This window comes from Mauremys reevesii, linkage group 1 (assembly GCF_016161935.1).
Source record: "Mauremys reevesii isolate NIE-2019 linkage group 1, ASM1616193v1, whole genome shotgun sequence".
NCBI lineage: Eukaryota > Metazoa > Chordata > Testudines > Geoemydidae > Mauremys > Mauremys reevesii.
Genome location: NC_052623.1, coordinates 17,612,890 through 17,633,538, shown reverse-complemented (window position 1 = coordinate 17,633,538; position 20,649 = coordinate 17,612,890). Strand labels below are relative to the sequence as shown.

Genomic DNA, 20,649 nt, shown 5'->3' with positions numbered 1-20,649 from the left:
CTGCTAATGATTTTCTATGCACCAGCAGCAGCAGCAACGAGTTGGGCAGTGTTGCATGACTACACTGCTGTCTAAAACACACACGGTGCTTTTGAACTCTTGTGGAAATCTGTCCAGCTCCCATACCTGGTACTGCCATGTTAGTGAGTGGGTTAGGAATACAGAGCAGGAGAGCTGCAGTACTGGAGCCACACGTACCTTAGGTTTCTGTTCAGTAACTCCTTGGCCCAACTCAACACCAACTGGCGCCACATGAATCTCCAGCAAACCTTTTTCAGAAAGTGCCAGGGAATTGAATAAGCACAAAGGGCCCCAATTATCCATTATAACTAGTTCCTAGTGGTGCATGGCACAAACACTCAATGAGTTACTGATTAAAGGCTGGATGAGAATGGACCAGGGCTGTAGCCACCTTCCCCATGCTTTCTGATGGGTTTTCTATCCTGCTGGCTCTTGCTGGTTAAAATGTAACTAAAGCACAGCTCACACAGCAGATTTTTTTAAAGGCGCAATCATCACAGGAAACCTCTCTTAAAAAGTTTCATTTGCCTCTCATGAGCTGGAAGGAGCAAATGTGAGGGCCGGGGTGCCAAACACAGAGGTGCCCTCTGATTACATTGCATTTGTGTTGTCCCGTGAACAGGAACATCCACTTTGTTGTGGCAAAGCACTGAGATTAGGGGCATGCAAATATTTGCATCTAACAGAGTAATTGACATCTATGGGACTGTTCCCAGGAGTGCAGACAACACTTCCGAATAAGGGGTCCAGGCCCAGGCCCTGGGTTAGTGACAGAGCCAGGACTAGGGAGCCCAGGAGTCCTGCCACCCCTAGACCACACTCCCTCTACTTGTGCTGTAGTCAGCACCACAATTACCGTTGACTTTAATGGGAGAAGGTTTGAGCCACTCCAAAGATTCATGGGTTTGGAGAAAAGATTAAGCAGAATTATCTAAAACACTTAGAACAACAACAAAGTGGGGGGGAGGGACCCTGACAGTGAAAAGCTAACTCACTTTCCCACATACTTTCTAAGCGAAAGAACCACTACCTAAGATTTGACACTGCCAGTGTAGAAGCAGGTTTCAGAGTGGTAGCCGTGTTAGTCTGTATCAGCAAAAACAACAAGGAGTCCTTGTGGCACCTAACAAATTTAATTGGGCATAAGCTTTCGAGGGGTAGAACCCACTGCATCTGATGAAGTGGGTTCTAGTGTAGAAGCAGTCACCTTTTCCTATGTCCAGTAGGGGGTGCAACACGGTCAGGTTTGGAAAGAGTCCTGATAAAAAAATCTATAGGGCCGAGAACTAACTTTAATAGTGAAACCAAAGCGTTGCACAGAATGAAGATGTAATTGGTTTATGTCCCTCTAGCAGGTTACTCAGGCCTCTTGGCCATTTCCTGTTTTCCTTCTGGTCCATCTCCATCCAGCAGCCTAATCTGCAGCATGTCAGGGCTCCAGAAATGAGGGGTGTGTGAATTCTGCCTCTCTCACCACCTCTCCACACAATGTTGTGGGGGCCACAGCACGGCCCACTGGCTCGCTGGGTTAGCAGCGCAAGTGCAGCCCCAGGGCTGACCTCGTCCTAAAACAGACCAGTGAGGACAGAGTTTTGATTTACGTACCCTGTAAGCATTTTGGAGCAGGGCCGGTCTCTTACCATGTGTCTGACCAGAGCCTAGCAGAACGGGGCCCTGATCTCTGCTGTGGCCCCTTGGCACTACTGCAACACAACTAATCATAGAATCTGCTAGCTCGCAGGCTGGGGGGACGGGAGCACCGAGCAATTTCCATGCGGCTATCAGGAGCGGTGCTCAGCTGAGCAAATAAGACAGCTGCAAATTGGGCTCAGTTTGTGGGATCCTGTGGCCCACCCCTGCTCCATCACCTTCCTGCTCTGCAGATCATGACCTTGAAGGGAACCCTTCACTGAATCCTGGGAGCAGGGGGACAGATCATGCAAAGGATTCCCCAGTGACAGTGAATTCCATAACATTATCAGGCCTTTTATGTCACCAGAATGCAGAGGTTGTAGGAGGGGATGGAACCAGGGGCCTCTCCTTCTGCTTCCTATCCCTCTTCTAGTCATCTACCCTGGCCTCCAATAGGTCCTTTAGCCATGTATGCAAGACCTTCTTCCTTTGTATCTCTCCCCACCCGGACGAGCCTTCCTCTGCCCCCACTAATTCACTGATGCTACCCGTTTTCCAGCCTCAGTTCACAGCATTTCAGCCAGGGCGACCCATGAGAATTTCCCTGTTCACTTCGAGGGGAAGTCCAAGCCCAGAGGGAACTTGCGTACCAACCAACCAACCAAAAAAGGAATAAAATAAACTGTACAGACCGAATCCTAATTATTGGAGTCAATGGGTGCTGCTGAAGGCCTCCGTGTTAGGTGCCTATGTATGGAATTAGGAGCCTAACTGCAGGCACCTTTTTTCAAAATCTTGGCCATGATTTTGCTGTCTCTTAGCCAGAGACATTGTTATTATCTGTCTTGTAGTGACACCTATGAGTGCCAGCCACCCCACTGTGCCAGGCGCTGTACAATCACAAAAGGACAGTCCCCCACCCCCAAAGAACTCACAATCTGAGTCAATTACTGAGCTATTAGTACTATTAATATTCATTTGCATTGTGGTAATACCCAGCAGCAGCATTCCAGACCAGGAGCGGGGTGGGGTGTACAATTATATAGCAAAAGCTAGTCCAGGCCTTGAAAAGCTGACTGTGTATGTATAAAAAAAGCCTTTGAAAAAGGCACAGGCAGAGTTCATTGTTGATTAAAAAGGGGGAGGGGGACATCATGAAACTGTCAATGTCCCCGGTTCTTCCCTGCACTTGAAAACTTGGCAGAAAAATGTTAGCAGCGTTTCCAAATCTGAAAAGTGGCCGCTTTCTCCGCTGCCTCTCCAAGCACTGGACTGGATTGAAGAAGGAACCCAAGACCTCCTGCCTTGTGATTGTTTTTATGTTTAGGGGAAATCCACCCCATCAAAACAAGCAAAAGGCCTGAAAATATTTAAATTCTTGCCCTATCTTCCTGAAAGACTCAGAGGGAAATTTAAAAAAAGGGAGAGGGGGGTTGATCTCCAGTCTAACCACATTTAGTAGATATTTAAAAAGTATTAGCTCTGTAGCCAAAGCAGAGCCCAAAGATTTAACATGTGAATACACTGGAAAATAAAGGGCATACCGGGGACTCATAGGAACTCAGCGTTACCGTATTTCCTCTCGCCTCATGTTCTTTTTCTGGTAAAGCCCTGTTCCCAGACTTTCCTTCCGAGACCACCCCCTCATTTCAAGAAACCACGCCTCTGAGGGAAAGTTTATTTGCCTGCAACAGAACAAAATAAAGGGAGGAAGAAATTTAAGCCAAAAAATAATAATTGAAAAAAGAAGGGACGAGGGCTCGTCTCCATGTGGCAAGGCAAGTGGGCCGCTCTGGCGTCTGACCAGGAGATGCCTTCGGATTTCGTGCGGCGGGGAGATGTCGGTGCGGCGGCTGGGCGCAGGGGATGAATTCGGATTGGAAAGGGGGCCACTTCCTTTCACCGACACGGATCGGCCGCTGCAGCGGGGAAAGTGCCACTGAAGTTTGCCGCCTGCTTCTCCCCCTCCCCCCAAAAAAGCCCTTCGGGCTGCCTGGAAATCGCCTCGGAACCGGAGCAAAGGGGGAAAGGGATCAAGCCGCGATCCGGGGCTTTGGGAGAGGGCGCGTTTGCAATCCCCCCACCCCCCGACTTGCCGTGGGAAGTGGAAGTTGCATCCAACTTGGCAGCGCGGCGGGGACCCTGGATGGCGGAGGGCGGCGTGCAGGGGCCGGACTGCTCGCCGGAGCGGGCTTAGGGCTGGAGCACAGGGGAGGAGAGGAAGGGGGGGAGGCAGAGAGAAGGGGGTGGGTGGGCTGAGCGCGGTGTGTATATACAATGGCGGAGGGGGAGGCCGAGGGGACAGCTCCCCTCTGCCGGAGCGTCTCCTTCAAGCGGCTGGAGCGGTGGCTGGAGGCAGCGGCGGAGGGGGAAGGAGCCCGGCAGCCGCCCTGCCCCGGCGCAAGGGCGCAGCAGCCGCCGTGCCAGTGCCAGCCCCCCGGCGCCAGGGCGCAGCAGCAGCAGCAGCGGGACTCGCCGCAGCGCCGCCGGCGATCGCCCTCCAGAGCCGCCTCCAGCGGCCTCTCCAGGAAAGTTTCCAAGCTCTCGGCCGCCGCCTGCCCCTCCCCGGAGCTCCGGGGCAGAGCCCTGCGGAGCCTGTCCCCCTCTGTCCGCCAGCTCTCCCAGCGCTTCGACGCCGCCGCCGGGGCCGCTCCCCCGCCAGCCCCCCGCGGCTCCCAGAGCGAGGAGGAGCCGGACGAGGACGGGGCCACCTGCTGCCCGCCCCAGCCGGCGAAGAGGGAGGCTCGGCCGCCGCCCGATGAGGAGGGCGGGGGGCAGCCGCGCGGCCCGGGGCTGAGCGAGCCCCCCAAGGCGGGGGAGGCCGGACTGGAGCCGGGGGGGCTCTGGCCCAGCGTCACCGAGATGCGCAAACTCTTCGGGGAGAGCTTTCGGCGGCAGCCCCCCGGCCGGGCGCCGGAGGAGGAAGGCGGGGCCCGCTCCCCGCACGGAGCCGCGGGGACTCCCGCGTTGGGGCTCGGGGCGCCCCGGCCGGGCCCGGACAGCCCCCCGCTCCCCAGCAGCGCCCCGGCTCCGGCCAGGAGGGAGGAGGAGCGGCTCCGCGCCGGCCCCAAGCCGCCCCCCCCTCCCCCGCCGCCCCGCAGCTGCATTCCCTACCCCGGCCTGCTGCGAGCGCACCCGCTGCCCTGCGCTCCGGCCGGCGGGGAGGCCCGGCGGCAGCACCCGCACCCGCACCAGCCGCCTTGGGATAGTTTACATTCCTGGCATAGTTCTGCCAAACCGCAGCCTGCCCCCCCGCCCTCCACCACCTCCTCTGCTGGCTGCAACCTCCTCCGAGAAGAGAGCTCCAGCCGCCAGGAGCTGCTGCCTGCTCGCAGCTTCCCCTTCCCTGGCAGCGCCAGCAGCAAGCATGGCCCCTGCGGGGGCAGGCCCAGGTCCCTGGAGAGGTCCTCGGGGAGTGAGGAGGAAGGGAACCAGCTAGCGACCCCCAGGAAACGCTCCGTCCGGAAGAAAAAGAAAGACCTGGGCCTTTGGGACCATGAGTCTGACAGCGACGGGCTAGCGGGAATGGAGGCCGTGCCAGGGCGGCCCCCCCGGACTCATGAGGTCCTGGCACACCTGCCTCTTCCTGCGAACGATGGAGCCAAGCCACCCTCGGTGGCAAAGAGGCTGGTAGCAGCAGATTGCAACAGTGGGAACACCTTTGCCGCCCTGCTAGGTGAAGCCAAGGCTGTGGGCAGCGCCGAAGGGCACCGGCAGTACGTGAGGGGCATGTCAGAAGGCGTATCCGCTGCTCACTTCCCGGTGACCACAGCGCCACCTGTACCCCTGGTCTCCCGCATCTCCAAAGTGAACATCCCGCCTTTCGGGCCGAGCCCTTGCGGGTCGAGAAGCAGCAGCAGGTACTCGAGCACTGAGACGCTGAAGGAAGAGGACCACTTTGGGCCCTGCTGGCCCAGCCAAAGCCGGAGCTTCCAGGGGGGCCTCGGCATGTACAGATCCCCCAGCTTCGGCCAAAGCGACAGCCTCGCCAGGCTTCAGCAGCAGGTCCGGGTGCGTCCTAAGCTGCCCGTGGGTGTCGGCAAAGTGAAACAGGAGCCTTCCAGTGAGATTCTGCTCCACCGTGGACCCGAGGCCGAGCAAGCCAAGCACAGGAAGTCCATGTCCAATCCTGACATAGCCACTGAGACGCTGACTCTCCTCAGCTTCCTGAAATCGGATCTCTCTGAGCTGAAGGTGAGGAAGAAAGGTGGCGGGGTCAGTGACCAAGAGGAAGGGGCCTTAAGCAGTGGCAAGAGTGAGAACTACCAGAGCCCAGCTGGGCACCAGCTGGGAGGCAGAGGCCGAAGTGTGGCACAAACCTCAAACCGGTGGGCACTAGGTGTCCGCCCAACTCTCAAAGACCTCACCGCAACCTTACGCCGGGCCAAGTCGTTCACCTATTCTGACAAACCGGCGCCACGCAGGCTCTTCCTCCAGAGCTCCATGAAACAAAGCTCCTCGGAGCTTCTCCTGGCCAGCAGCAGCGACCATGACAGCGTGGTTTCGGACGGTGATGCTGGCCAGAGAGAGGACATTGACGGGCTCCCGGTCGTTATCCAGGATCAGTATATTCAGGAAGCACGGCAAGTCTTTGAGAAGATAAGTCGGATCGGCTCCCAGCACGACTACGGCTTTGTGTCAGATCAGAAGGACAGCGCAGGTGTGAAAAGTGGCGGGGAGTTTACAGAGAACCAGAAGGAAGCCGATGAGGCCCTTCTGGGGAGCAAAGAGCACAAGCAGTGTCTGAAGAAAGCAGAGTCTGAAGAAAACCTCTCTTGTGGGAAGTCCATGGAGGAGCTCTCAGGTCATGAGTCTAGTATGACCGATGAAGGCATCGTGACGGAGCCTGAGATGGGTCCCACCAATGCTGCTTATGGGGATCTCCATCAGGCTGTCGCACCGTGGGCCCCGGCCAACGCCGACCTAGGGGAGGGCGACACTGATCGAATGAACAGTAAAGAGATTCCTCTCCCTGGGCTCGCAGCTAGAATGAACCATGAGGGTGCTGCTGTTGATGACTTTCCTGGTAAAGCCGTGGCCCAAGGGTCCCTAGAGGCACCTTCCACCCCAAGCACCCTGCGGCGGCGAAGGAAGTTTCCCTCTGTTGGCAACAACTGGTCCGATTCCAGCAATGGGGAATCCAGTGGTGAAGCCTACAGATCCCTAAGCGACCCCATGCCCCACAGGAGGTGCTCGATCACAGAAGAGACCGAGAACTTCTCAGTGGACAGTAATCTCCTAGGGTCCCTGAATTCCAAGGCCGGTGTCCCAGAGTCTTTGGCCATGGCTCTGTCCGAGTGCACCGGCAGTGCTGCCAGCGACCTGTCCGTCTGTAGCGATGGAGTCAAGGACTACAGCACGGTGATCCAGAACATTGTTAGCCAGCCCGGCGCCATGGACAAAGTGATCGACGAGCGGGGAAATGGTAAGACAGTCAAGAAGAAATCGTTCAGCGACCCCAGCCGTCGCAGTGAGTTGGCCAGTGCAGGCTTTGAGGGCCCCAGCGAGCCAATTAGTGAGATGGACCAGACCATCCCGCCTTCCAGCAGCGAACCCATCCTCTCCGAGCAAAGGGACGAGGTGGAGGAGCTGGAGGAGCTAGGCCAGGAGTTTGAGAAGCTGCGCTCTCAGTCTGAGCACGTCCTACCTGCAAAGGCAGGAGGCAACAATGCAGGAGAGACCACTCAAAGCTATAGCTTTGACCCCAAGCTGGCGGAAGTCCTGTCCCCCAGGATCATCAGGCGCAGTTCCAAGAAGCGCACCAACCGGGTGACTCACCAGGAGAATCATGAGACTGCATCCTCTGCCACAACTCCTGCTACTACCCTGAGTAGGTCCAGGCCTGCATCCAAGCATGTCCGGCACACCAGCGAGCCTGCCGCTTTCCTCCCCATCTCAGCACCTGAGCCTCTTGGGTCGCTCAGGCAAAACGTCCATGTAACTGTGCCAGAATCTTCACCTCTCCCCATCAAATCCTACCCTGTACTCCAAGCTCCATCCCTGGAGGATGTCACCAAGCAATACATGTTAACTCTTAACTCCGGGGACTTGTCTTCTGGTGGCACTGTGGATATGCCCAGGTCTTCGCCTGCTACACCGACTAGTTCAGAGCCCAAGCTGCTGAGATGTCCAAAGCAGCAGGAGGAACACAGCCTGAGCAGCACCAAGAGCAAGCCTCAAGTGGTAAGTGCCCCTGGATTTAAGATGCTCTAGCTTAGGACCTGATCTAAAACCCAGTGAAGACAATGGAAGTTTTTTCTTTGTCTTCAGTGAACTTTGGATCTGTCTTTTGGGGGGCGGGGCGGAGGGGAAATTCTCCTTTCATTAACACAATTGTTAATCTGGAGGAACTCCATTGACTTCAGTTAAGTTACTCCAGACAAATGAGATCAGAATCCAGCCCTTAACTTAATTCACTGCCATCCAAGCCCTTACATGGGGCAAACTCCCATCGATGTGAATGTCTGAATTCGGACTCAGTAATATTGGGTAAAAGACACAGGTTCTGGACCCATTTTAGTGGATGACTGTTTTCTTGCTTTCAAATTCAGTCCTGCTGTTTTGTCTCTCTGGGATGCTACATAAGGGCTCGAGCTGTTGTTCTCTTGGCTGGTGGTGGTTGATTTTTTGTTTTTATTTGTTTGCCTTGAATGTTGAACAAAAGTTGCCTTTTCCTAGTCTATAGGGAACTTGCATAGCCTTTTCCTTTAATTATTATCCCTGATATTCTGCCCATCTTACTGTAACTCGAGAACACATCACTTGTTTTAAATATGTATATAATCTTGAAATTCCTACCTGTGGGAATCTGTTCAACAGGAATAAATGCAGCTCTTTCCTCACCTACAGCTGAGATTCTTTTTGCCACTTTAATTTTATTCAGGCTTGTTGATAAGTTTGTGACATTGCTAAGGGCTTCAGAAATAAAACAGACCCTTTTTTTTTAAGTATCAAAATCAGGGAAAACTGAAAAAAACAACAAAAAAAAGTTTGTGGCATATTACCGATAACCAAGTTTAGCATCCTGTTCCCATAGTAATTAATTCGGATTTTGCCTTTGGCATTAGTGGAAATAGAATCGGGGCCAAATGTTACTACCAGACTGCAAATTGGTATTCAGGGAAGTTGATTTCTAGCTATAAACCACATCCCTATGTTCTGGTCGGTTTGTTCCCTCCCTGGTTGAAATCTCTGTCAGGGTGGAATGTTCTGTGAAATACCCGTTGCTCTGAAATGTTTGATTTAAATATTGAGTAGATTAAGATGTCTGATGTGCTGGAGGATTACATTGGATGCAGAAAGATTTTTCCGGTTGGCACAGGAGAATTTGGAGAAGACCGCCAAGCTAGCTTGAATCACGTGACTTTCCAACGGGAGCAAGGGGCTGAGAAATCTCAACAGCAGTGTCTTCTGGAAGGTGCTTTGAAACAGTTCAATATTATTAAAACAGAATCCGCATTGTGGGCGAGTTTTGCAGTTGACTTGATCTAAAGTTCCCTTGAAGGTGCATAGGCGAGTTTTGTTTCTTCTTTCACTTCTATAATTGGAAACAATCATTGTGGCTGCTGTTGCGGTCTGCTCGTGTCACTTTTTACCTAGTAAAATCTCTTCTTTGGGGGGGGGGAGGGTGTGTGTGTACTTTTGCATGGTTTGTTTACGAGAGCTGAATGCCGTGTTCACCAGAGCATAAACGATCTACTAAATTGGCAACAACTCTTCTCTTGCTCCGTTGTATTTGCCCCTAGTCACGTGGTGTTGTTGTTTTTTGAACTTTTCTTTCAGTGGTTTTCTTGCAAAGGCGTTTGAGTTTTAGTTGTGTAATGTGCTACTAGAATTGTGAGCACCTGACCATGCCTTACTGATTTATGGGGTCGTTACTCATCAGTGTGGAGCGACCACTACTGATGTCATGCTTTCACTTTTACCTTTGGCTTCTTCCCATCACCAATTCCCGCATTTATTTGCTTTTCACGACCTGTTGTCTCTCATCATATGCGTGGGTTGTAAGCCCTGCGGGGCAGAGACTCCCTTTGTAAAGAGGCCGTGATCCCTTGATTGGGGCCACCGTAAATAATAGTCCGGTGGAAGGGCACAGTCCGGCCTTGTGATGACTGTCTCAGACTGAAACAATGGGCAGGCTGGAAATCCCACCTCCTGTGTCTAGTGGGCGATTCATTCGCCCGTGCTGTCAGTGGTTGAACAGCTCCTCGTTGGTAACTGTGGGCTGGCTCCGTAGCTGGTGGAAATGGGAGTGAATCCAGCCCTATCGAGATGTTCATAACGGAGGAGCGTGCGGGGGAAGGGAACAGTCTTGTCACATTGAAAAGCTTTTGGAGGAGAAGAGTTTACCACTGTTCTGATGTGTGATTTATGGATGCTGGTAGATTGCCCAGTCCCACCTTGAAAAATTAGCAGCAGCCAAGCAAGAAGTGACCGGCAGCCAAGCTGCTGGGCTGGGGCAGGTAGTTGTCCGTAACCCTGAAAGGTCATTGCTAGGGACTGAGTTGTTTCTTGATCGAGTGAGGAGCTGACACTTCTTTCTGTCCGAGTCACCTGACTGGGAAGAGCCGAGGAGTCTTAAGTCTCGTCAGATGTTTCAGTTTTGTTTGATCTTGGCAAGTGCTGCGTGGTTTGTTCTGTTTCTTTGGCAATGGCTGGAAGGGAGCAGGGCTGGTATCTGCACTAATTGGAGCAGTCTGTTTTGCTGAAAGAGACTGGGGGGAGCTGGCGCTCCGTTGGTTAGTGTCTCATTGAATGAAGTGTGTGCGTGCGCCTGCGCGTAAAAGAGAGTCGGGGGGATGGGTGGCTACAGAGGAGTCTTACTGGATATTAATTTTTACTTGAGTTGGGCTCAGATCAAAACCCCAGATCCAAACAGCCTCAACTTCGGGCAAATCCAGACCCACAGCTGGACTTTTTCTGTGACCCACCTTGCAATAACGGGCCAAACCAAATCCCCCCGGCTCCAAACACCCTTGTGATTTAGGAAAGTTTGGATCTTGATAAAGATCCAGATTTGCACCTGGCATCTGGACCAAAACAGCCCTGATCTTTGTAGCTTGGGCCTTCCTCTGAGTTTTACCAAAAGCTCAGCTGCTGTGTTCAGTCATTTGAGTTTTGTTTTGCCTTGAGCTGAATCAGAAGGAACTCTCCATCCTCCCCCCCCCCCCACCCAACCGTGTTATCCTCTACCCCCTGTGTTCTCCAGGATTAAACTCCTGCCGCTTTCCTTTGTCAGGACTCATTCCAAATTATATATATGTTGGTCTCATTCCTAAAGATTGTTTTTTATAAAGGACCTGCAAGGGGGAGTAGCTCAGGCAGCTACAAACAACCGCCTGAGACAAATGATCTTATCTCCAAGTACTGTCTGGGGATTTCAGATTGGAGAGGTTTGTTTTGGGATTGAACCTCGAGGTTGAGCTTGTATAGAAAAAGGTTCCTTCACTCTCTTCTGGCGAGGGCACATTTACCAGTATCCGTACATCGTTATCACCAGCTGGATCCGGCGAGGTGCTGAGCACCTATGGCCTGGTGAAGTCAGTGGGAGTTCAGGGCACCATGCCCAACAGTGAAATTCCCTTTTTTCATAATATTATCCAGAGATCAGGACCAAAGCCCCGTTCCGGATGTTTGCGCTGGATGTTAGGCAACTGTTCCTAACCCAGCTGCTTAGAATGAATTTTAAGATGGGTCATTTACGGGGTGTCTTTATAAGGAGCCGTAGTGACTTTAGGAACCAGTAAAGGAGCCACAAGGAGTGAATTCGGGCCAAGGTCCACAAGGTATTTAGGCTCCTAACTTGGAGCCTAAATACCTTTGTGGATCTGGGCTATAGTCTCCAAGCTTTAGAGTGGCTAATAATAATAGCACTTATTTTCTAAGCACTGGACAAACTTCAAGTCCAGTCCATTGTTCCCTGGGTCCCCAGGGCTGCTGCTGACCTCAGTATGCAGGATTAGGCCCTCAGACTAATTAAGCCTCACAACACCGCTGTGAGGCTGGCAGGGGGAGTTTTATTATCCCCATTTTACAGATGGGAAAACTGAGATTTGTTCAAGGCCGTAGAGGGAGTCCAATGCCAGAACCCAATTGAGAGTGCAAGGGTTCCTAGTGCCCAGGTCTGTGCTGCAGCCAATGGAATCTCATCTTCTGTCTCCACCTCCCCAACCAGGGGTGGTGCTTTTCCAGCAATTGTTGCTTTTATTTTCACCCCTCCTGGGCCCTGTTGCCCGATTGCTTGTGTGCTACGCCCAGGGTCAAAGCACCCCGGCAATGAGAGCAACTTGCACCAGATCTGCAGCGTCTCTTGCCCCGAACTCAGTGTTGCGCTCAGGCAGGCGCTGCGCAGTTTTGGCAAAGTGGGTGAGGCCAGGAGGGAAGTAGGTTGGAGCCAAGGGGTGGCTTTAAGGCTACATGAAACAGCCAGGGGCTTCTTTAAGGGCTCTCCATGCTCCCTCCCAAATCTTTTGCGGGACAGTGGTGTGGGGGAACTTGGTGTTCTCTATAGTGATGCCGGACGTGAGAAGAGGAGGTGAACGGGTGAGCTGGGCCTTTAAGGGGATCAAGTCCCCGCTCTGACCTGGGCCTAGAAATAAAAGGCAGGTCCTTTTTCCTAGCAGGCGGGAGATTTGGTATCCGAGCGGCATTCTGGGGCCAGTGAACCAAGAGGGAGCTAGGAATGGGCCATGCGAGGGGCTCAGTGAAAGGGGTCCAGGAGTCAGGCCAAAGGCAGAACGTGGCCTGGAGAAAAGTGAAGCAGAGTCGGGGTTTCTGGTGTAGGGTCCTTGGGCCAGAGATTGGGGTAGAGCGCAAGCTTGGCTCCCCCTATCGTGCCACCAGTAGGAGGCGGAAAACCCCACAAGCCAGGGTAGGAAGCTGTGGCCTTGGGAGGCCAGTGTCTGTGACGTCGGTGAGACCGATACTGGGGTACTGTGGACGGTTCTGGGGTGCACGTCGTAAAAAGGATGTTGGAAAATTTGGAAAGTGTGCTGCGAAGAACCACGGGAGCGATGCCACGGCTGCAAAAAATGCCTCGCAGTGAGAGCCGTAAGAATCCTAAAAAGAAGATGGAGAGGTGGCTTGATTAGTGTCTCAGCACCTTCATGGGGAGAAAATACCAGCTAGCAAAGGGCTCTTCAGGCTAGCGGAGAAAGGCAGATCAAGAACCAATGGGTAGAAGCTGAAACCAGACAAATTCAGGGCAGAAATAAAGTGCAAATTTTTGAACAGTGAGGACAGTTAACCACGAGAACAAACCACCAAGGGAAGTGGTGGATTTGCCATCTTGTGATGTCTTCAGCTTGAGACGGGCTGGCTTTCTGGAAGGTTTGCTTTAGTCAAACACAAGTTAGTGAGCTCTGGGGTGATTGGGGAGAATTCTACGGCCTGGGATACCGACAACCTGGGGTACATACAGGAGGTCAGACCAGATGATCTAACGGTCACTTCTGGCTTTAGAAATCTCTGAGTGCTGTCACACCTGAGTGATAGGGTTGCCAATTCTGGTTGGACGTATTCCTGGAGGTTTCCTCACATGACGTAAACTGAACATTAATCTTTAATTCCTGGAGACTCCGGGACAATCCTAGAGGGTTGGCAACCCTATGAAGGGAGAAGCAGACAGACCCTCAGCAAAGCGACTGTGTAATCCAGACCCCAGTTTACTCCACTATAACCTGCTGACATTAGTGACACACACACAACATTTGTATTGTGGTTTTTTCCTCCTCTCAGCACTGATAGGAGAGAGTGAGCTGGGGTGAAATCCTAGATTGACCCCTGGATTCTTGACCTCCTTGGGCCTCCTCAGCAGAATGGTTTGCCAAGTGCCAGCCCCCCAGCCCTTTTGACAGTGGGGCAGCAGGAGAGTTGCGGAGCCTTGACAACCGGTAAGGATCCGTGTGATGGAAAGAACCCAGACCGAGTTTGCAGAGCAGGCAGTTGTCTGGATCCACTGGAAGTCGGGGTAACAGTCTAGAAAGACATGTCCCAGCTCAGACTCTTACGAGGTGGAAGCGTCGGGGTTATTGCAGGTTTGGGAGCTTACGCCTTGAGAAGCTGTGGTGCAAGTTAACCTCTATGGGGTTTGCACTGTAGCTGCCCCGATGCAAAATCCCCTACGGCGGACAAGCCCTGCGTTTCGTACGGTCTCTCAGGGCTTGGTACAGTGCAGGCTTATTTGGTGGTTTTTTTGAATGAAGTTTTCCCGTGACTCCCTGAAGTGTTTCAATAGACGGATTTCCTGAATTGCCTGTTGCGCCACTTCTAACGCTGCGGCTTGCCAGTCCTGTGATCGCTGCCTGCAGGATGCGTCTGCACCCTGACTTGCACAAGGGGCTAGATGGCAGCTGTCAGATCAGGGAGGGAGCTCTCAGTCCTGAACACTCGCAGATCCAGAGGTTTGGAAGTTTTCCTGGTGTTGGGGGGAAGCAATTCATTATTCAGGTGCAGCTTGGAATGAGGAGCTAAAGGGGAGCTGCAAACATAGATAAGGAGTTGGTGTTTACAGTACTTGAGCAATGAGTGCGGAATTCCCTGGCTGGGCTGAAGCAGGCAGAATGAAACACACCCACCAGGTTAAGAGGAGCATTCTGCACAACTAACCAAGAACTCCCCTCACATGTTTTCCTTTCGGATCCCCCCGTTGGGAAGATAGGTACGATGATCCAGACCCTCAAAGTTATTTAGGTGCCTAACTCCCACTGAAGGGATCTGGGCCCATGTCACTAGAATGGGAGCAATTATGCAGCCAGTCCATCTAGTGGGTAGTCCATATAGAAGATAATGGCCTACTACAGCTAGCTCATGGAGTTACTCCTTTAGTTCAGGTGGGAGGGGATCTGTGTTGTGGCCCTTGAAGGTCTTCTGTTCAGACAGTGGTGATGGCTGGTGTGCATGACTGATGTGACTCAGGTATTTCTGGATGTCTGAGCAAACTCAGCTGAGTGTTTGTCCACTTGTCCACCAAGTGCTTCCTAGACCTACCTAAGGGATCGGGCCGTGAATAGCTACAGTAGTGGAAGGAGTCAGACAGCGGGGAGTGTGTGAAATGGGACAGGGATTTGGCCTGGGGAGGGCCAGCTGTCGTGGTGTGCTGGGAGCAGGTCAAAGGAAGCCATAGAAGAGTGTGCGTGTGATGGCGGAGGAGCTTTTTCATTTTTGCAGGAAAATTGGTTCACACTAAAGTCATCAAGAAAAAAATGTTGTTTTTCTAAACACCGATGAAGTGATGTTTTTTGAAGGGATATCATACTATGTTTCTCTTCATGCCTCAGACTAGATAAATAGAAAATCCCACACCAGATGTTCTGTACAGCACAATTGTGAACACCTAGCAACCTAGTCAGCAAACCATCAGAATGAAGCCCTCTCTGGAGTGGGATTACTCACCGGGTTTGCATCTCCCCTCCCCCCCCCATTTGACTTTTTTTTATTATTATTTGTGAAAAATAATGTGAAGAATGCTATGTGATCGTTGCAAGTCCAAATGCTGATTCAGTAGAGACGCCTCCAGAACTGTTTGGGCGGAAGAGAAACTGGAAGGGAAAATTGCAGCTACTGTGTGTTTGCCTGAGTGCGTTTGTACAGCCTTCCTGGGAGTCGTTTCATTTCATTACGAACCTGCTGTGTGTAGGCAATTCCCTGAAGTTATTGACTAGTTTTCTTTGCAAATGAATGTGATTTGGGTTGCTGGAAATATTACTGATAACAATGCTTTTCATCTGAGAAGTTCGAGTGCTTCATAAATATTAATTAAGCTTCCTGTTAGTTGCTGGCCTCATTTTTCAGACACAGGAACAGGGGCACCGAGAGACCGAATGATTAGGCCAAGGTTGCGCAGCAAGTCAGTGCTGGATTTGGGAATAGGACCCAGGAGGCCGGTGTGACAATCCTTTCCTGCTCATCATTAGACAACTGTACGCTGCATTGCTTGAGAGACTGCAGCTGAGGAAGTCTGAGATCCTAATGCTAGAGATGGAGATTTTCAGAACCATAAGAGGGACCTTAACCTTCAATCCTAATTGAAAATCATGTGGTAGTTGGGAAGTAGCTCCGTGCACACTCCAGTACATTCAAATCTGGCTGCTTTCCCCCAAACGCTCACATGCTAACACCATCCTCAAGGGTGAGCACTGGAAAAGCACTCTGCTGTTGGATTCTGGCACCCCCAGAAGACATTGATTTGAGAAACCGAGTTTGAGTTGGTGGGTACGATGAGCAGCTCCATGAGTCATCTGGGAGGTGGTACAGTCTAGCGGGCAGAACTTGTGCCTGGGCATCAGGGCTCCTGTCTTCCATCCTAGTTCTGCTGCTGGATGATTTGGAGCAAAGCGCTTCTCTCCTCTCCATGCCTCAGCTTCCTCACATGTAAAGTGGGGATAATAAAATTGGCCTTGCAGGGGATTAATTAACGTTTGTAAGCGGCTGGTGAAAAGTGCTATTTAAGTGCAAAGTATTCTCCTTTGTCAGCACAGCCTGTTATTAGTAACACGCACAGTATGTAGGCTCAGAAACATCATGCAAGTATTTCCAGGATTCTGTTCAAAGAGTCATTCAAGGTTCTTCTCTAAATAAAGGACCCACACTTGCACAGAGAAATTATTTGGTGAGGTGTAAGCTGTAGGCAGTGACGTGGGTGTTCCAGTAGGTGGCAGCACTGACTCCCACCTGGCTGAGGGCTCTGTGCTGATGGACGTGTTGGCCTTCAGACAGGACGTAAAATGGAGAGCCCGGCCATTAAAAATCCTAGAGTGGACTTCTGGCCCCAGCCTTCTGGTCAAATTCTGATATAGGTGAATCCTTTCTGCTTACCTCAGTCCTTCCTCTGACTTTGGTACAATTTTCTTCACTTCTTGTTGTACATTTGTTGCCCCTTGGCTGGTGTTTGTTGGAAGTCTCCCATCCAAGAATCATCTGGGCCTAGTCCTATTTAGCTTAGGAGTGTTGGCTGTTTCCCAGCACAAGCCAGGCTAGCTGCATGGATTAGTCCCTGCTGTGAAGAAACCTTTAGGAGAGTAATGTCCTTAAATCACTTTTAGTCTTTGGCACAGTGGTTCTTTATTAGTAGCGGAAGTGGACTCCTAAGAAGTTGACATTTTCCTTGACTTCCTCGTGGGAAGGGAAGCTGCCAGAGGAAGACAATTGCCTTTGATGGTGCTGCTTCATCAAATTGTTATTGGTTAAATATGTTGTTGTGGCTTTTTCCCATACTGAGTGATTTTCTCTTTAACACATGTTGACAATGAAATCTCAATTAACATGATTCAGTTGATGATAACGGAAACTATGTATCTGGTAAGTTTCCAACAAGTCTGTACAGGCTTCTGGGCTTGTTGCTCTAACGTAATTAAAGGTGATTTGCAAAAGAAACAAAATTTGGCTTATGTCTCCTTTAAACTTAGTGAAATCATGACACACACAAATCAAGCTGAATAAACGAAAGGGCTTTTTATATTAATTTAAAAAAAGATATATATATAGAGAGAGAGAAATATAACAAAATATACATAAACTTTTCATAATACATAAATGTCTCATAGTATATTAACCATTTGCTACCTAACCTTAGTTATACTGTAAACATTTAATTGTATGTAATATGAATGGGGAAAATATAAATCAATTATTTGCATGACACAATTTACAAACAAAGAAAATTTGCTTATAAAAAGCCACCTAGTTCAAGAAAAAATATGGAAGTAAGATAAGGAATAGAAGGAAAATTCAGAGAAGCGGGATAGAGATAGGGAAGGAAGTGAGCGAAGAAGCGGGGGAGGTGATAGATGCCAGGCATTTAATAGGATCATTCAGATAGTTCCGCGAAAGCATCCCATATCTCTGAGAATTTCCCTTGGGTATTTCTGGTATTGTACAGTTCTTTCCATGGTGGCCAAACTGGTGATGTCTATGCTCGGTCTCCAGTTGTTGGTTGCTTTTTGGATTTCCATGTTTGTAGTATCAGCCTTTTAACAATTATTCGTGCTCTGCTTAGCCAAAGTCTTTCCGATTGATTCTGGGGAAGGGGTTTTTAGTCACTGCACGAAACTCTTGATTTGTTTCTGTTACCTCCTATTAATCTCCAATGACTAATGAGTTGTTTGTGAAAAAGAGACCTTTGTTAAGAGTCAACATCTTGCTTCAGTTAAAATGCAGATGCTCAGAGAAGACATCACAGAGACCTCTCAGTGGTCTTGCAGCAAAACCAGGGAAACAGCAGACGTAACAGTCCTATGTTTTCTAAGGTAAAAATTTGGCAGAACCCTCCCCTTTCCTTTTTTCATCTTTTCTTTTAATTTTTAACCTTCCAGGGCTCCTGTGTCTGCCATAAAGAAGCCAGAAAGGCCACCACCCCCTTTTTGTCACCTTTAATAAAATCCAGTGGATACAGATTAACTTCCTGAGCTTTACTATAGGCACCAATAGCCACTGTCATTGTTCAGGTTGCCAAACTCATCCCCTGAATCCCACTTCTGCCACCCCAGTGCCCTTCATTGAGGTTAAAGCTGCTTGTACAGCATTGTTAGTATTGTCAAGGGACGACCTTGTGCGTGGCAAAGGCAGTCCCTGCCCAAGTATTGTACAATCTAAGCAAGACAGGGTGTGGGCAGGACACCGAGGAGGAAAGAACTAGAGTTTATGGGCCAGATCATCAGCAAATGCAAATCATTATAGGTCCACTGATTTACACCAGCTGAGCTTTGGGCCCTGTGTATTCGCTAGGATGCAGATTGTCACCCTGGTGCAGCTGAGGTGTAGTGGTGCAGTTAAAGCCCAAGGTGTGCAGTGGGCTGCCATATTGACTTCAGTGGTTTACACTAGAGGGTGAACCTATGCTGCAGCCATGTAACGCTATTGACTTCAGCGGGGGTTGCGTGGTTAGAACTGACTACAGAGTTTGGCTCTGGGTCTCTCTGAAAAGCACGGAGCAGAAACTCTAACTTCCTGCCAGGGACGGGGGTAACCGGGGCAGGGATCGGCGGAGTGCTCCTTACCTTGGGTGAACTTTCAGGCTGCCGGACTAAGCAAAGTGGGTGCAAATTTTTCCTTTTAAGGGCAAAATTTCAGCAGGATCTTTGAATCTCTCTCCTGCCTTTTGGTCTCTTTGTGCCGCAGCCATAACATAACTTAAAACAGTATTTTATTTCTCTTTGATTTATTATATATGGGAGCAGGACGCTGAGATATTTTACTTCAGATGGCACCAGACGTGAACTGAGTGGGGTGGAGGGGAGCTCTGGAATGGAGTTTCTTTAATTACAGGACAAAGTGCCCGGGACCCAATATAACTTGGCACTATCGTTTTGGTTCAAGGGGAAATTTACACGCTCTGTGACTTGCGGATAGGAAATGATCCTTTTTTTTTTTTTTTATCTCAGTAGGAAGGGCCAGGGCTGTTCTGTACAGAGTCGCCTCAAATTCCAAGTGACTCGGGTGAAGGGTTTGGAGCACATTAATTTGTTAATTGGTCGGTTAGACCTGGCAGCAGGAGCCAGGGAAAGCAGGGCTGGACATTTTCCGACGGTAAACCCCAGTGTCAAAGGGGTTTTTCAACCAAGACTGAGTTCCCCTGGGTTGAAATTTTGGTTGATGAGAGCTCAGGCCAGGAGTGAAAAGTGTATGAAAAATGAATCTTTGTGACGCTGTCTAGATGCGCTTGTCCCTCTGATCACCCCTGTTTTACACCGAGGGGACAGATCCTGAGCTAGTGTAAATTGACCTCACTTCAGTGTGGTCCATGGAGCAATGACAAGGTAGTGCCGGCTGAGGGTCTGGCCCCAGATCTTCCAAAGGACTCAGGGCTGTATGTGTCAGGGGCTTGTGGCAAAGAGCGGCGAAGTCAGCGGGAGCCATTGACTTCCCTGAGCGTTGGATCATGGCCTCAGTGCTCAGTACCGGCCTTTGGGGTCAGACTGTAAAAAGCTCAGCTCTTGTTTAGCCACCTGTGTAAGGGGCGGATCTGTACCAGAGCTCGGCAGCTGCCATGTGCGTGCATGTGTGTGTAAAGCCTGGCTGTGTGTGGGTGTGCATGTGGATGTAAAGCCTGGCTCTGTGTGTGTGTGTGAGCGCATGTGTGTGTAAAGCCTGGCCGTGTGTGTGGGTGTGTGTGTAAAGCCTGGCCGTGTGTGTGTGTGTGCGCAAAGCCTGGCTCTGTGTGTGTGTGTAAAGCCTGGGTGCGTGTGCACGTGTGTGAGTGTGTGTCTGTAATGCCTGGCTCTGGATGTGTCTGTCTGTGTGTAAAGCCCAGTGGGGTGTGTGGGTGTGTGCGCGCACACGTTTGTGTATATAAAGCCTGGCTCTGTGTGTGTGTGTGTGTGTGTGTGTGTGTGTGTGTGTGTGTGTGTGTGTAAAGCCTGGCTTGGTGTGAGCGTGTGCTTGTGCGTGGGTGTGTGCAAAGCCTGGGAATATTTTCTTTACTTCATATTTGAGTCACCGGGTGTCTTTATGCTTGAAATACACGTTCATACTCTTAAGCACCTGGTCTTGCTCCACTGCTGTCCGCATGGGCAGGGTGCAGCCGTGGTGCTGCTGGGATAACTCGTGCTGCTGTGCTCTCCGTACCGTGGCGTAGAGCTGGGGCTCCACGTGTGTGGGCAGGCATGGGCTGGGCGTCCTTCCATGGTGATATAAAAGCAGGTGTGTCCACAGTGAGACCTCCAGAGAAACATGCAATGCAGGTGCGTGCGTCTGTGGGCGGGTGGGTCCCCGGGGGCCGATCCGCTGCGGTTCCGGGAGTCACAGATGCTCAGCATCTCACAGGAGGGGATAATACTAGTCACCCTGATTTCCAGGAGCACAGGGACCGTCACGATTTGAACTAATGGATCTTCGCACGGCTCCATAGACCAATTCGGGAAGAACAACATTTCCTGCACTGCGCACAGAGCCCTTTGCCTGCTTGTGCTGATCAAGCTGCCTGCTGCTTCTGTACCTGGCGCTGGCTTCCCGTGGCTCACAGTGCATTTCCTCCCCAAGTCACGGACACTCACCCTCCCG

General features: G+C 51.0%; 1 protein-coding gene across 1 annotated transcript in view; it reads left to right on the top strand.

The window, feature by feature from the left end:
• Positions 1-4,394: 4,394 nt before the first annotated feature.
• Positions 4,395-20,649, top strand: part of ARHGEF17 (Rho guanine nucleotide exchange factor 17) — a 247,429-nt gene continuing 231,174 nt past the window's right edge. The window contains exon 1 of the mRNA XM_039485741.1: positions 4,395-7,836. Coding sequence (XP_039341675.1) covers positions 4,516-7,836 — 3,321 coding nt within the window. The 5' untranslated portion in view covers positions 4,395-4,515. The remainder of the gene's footprint in view (positions 7,837-20,649) is intronic.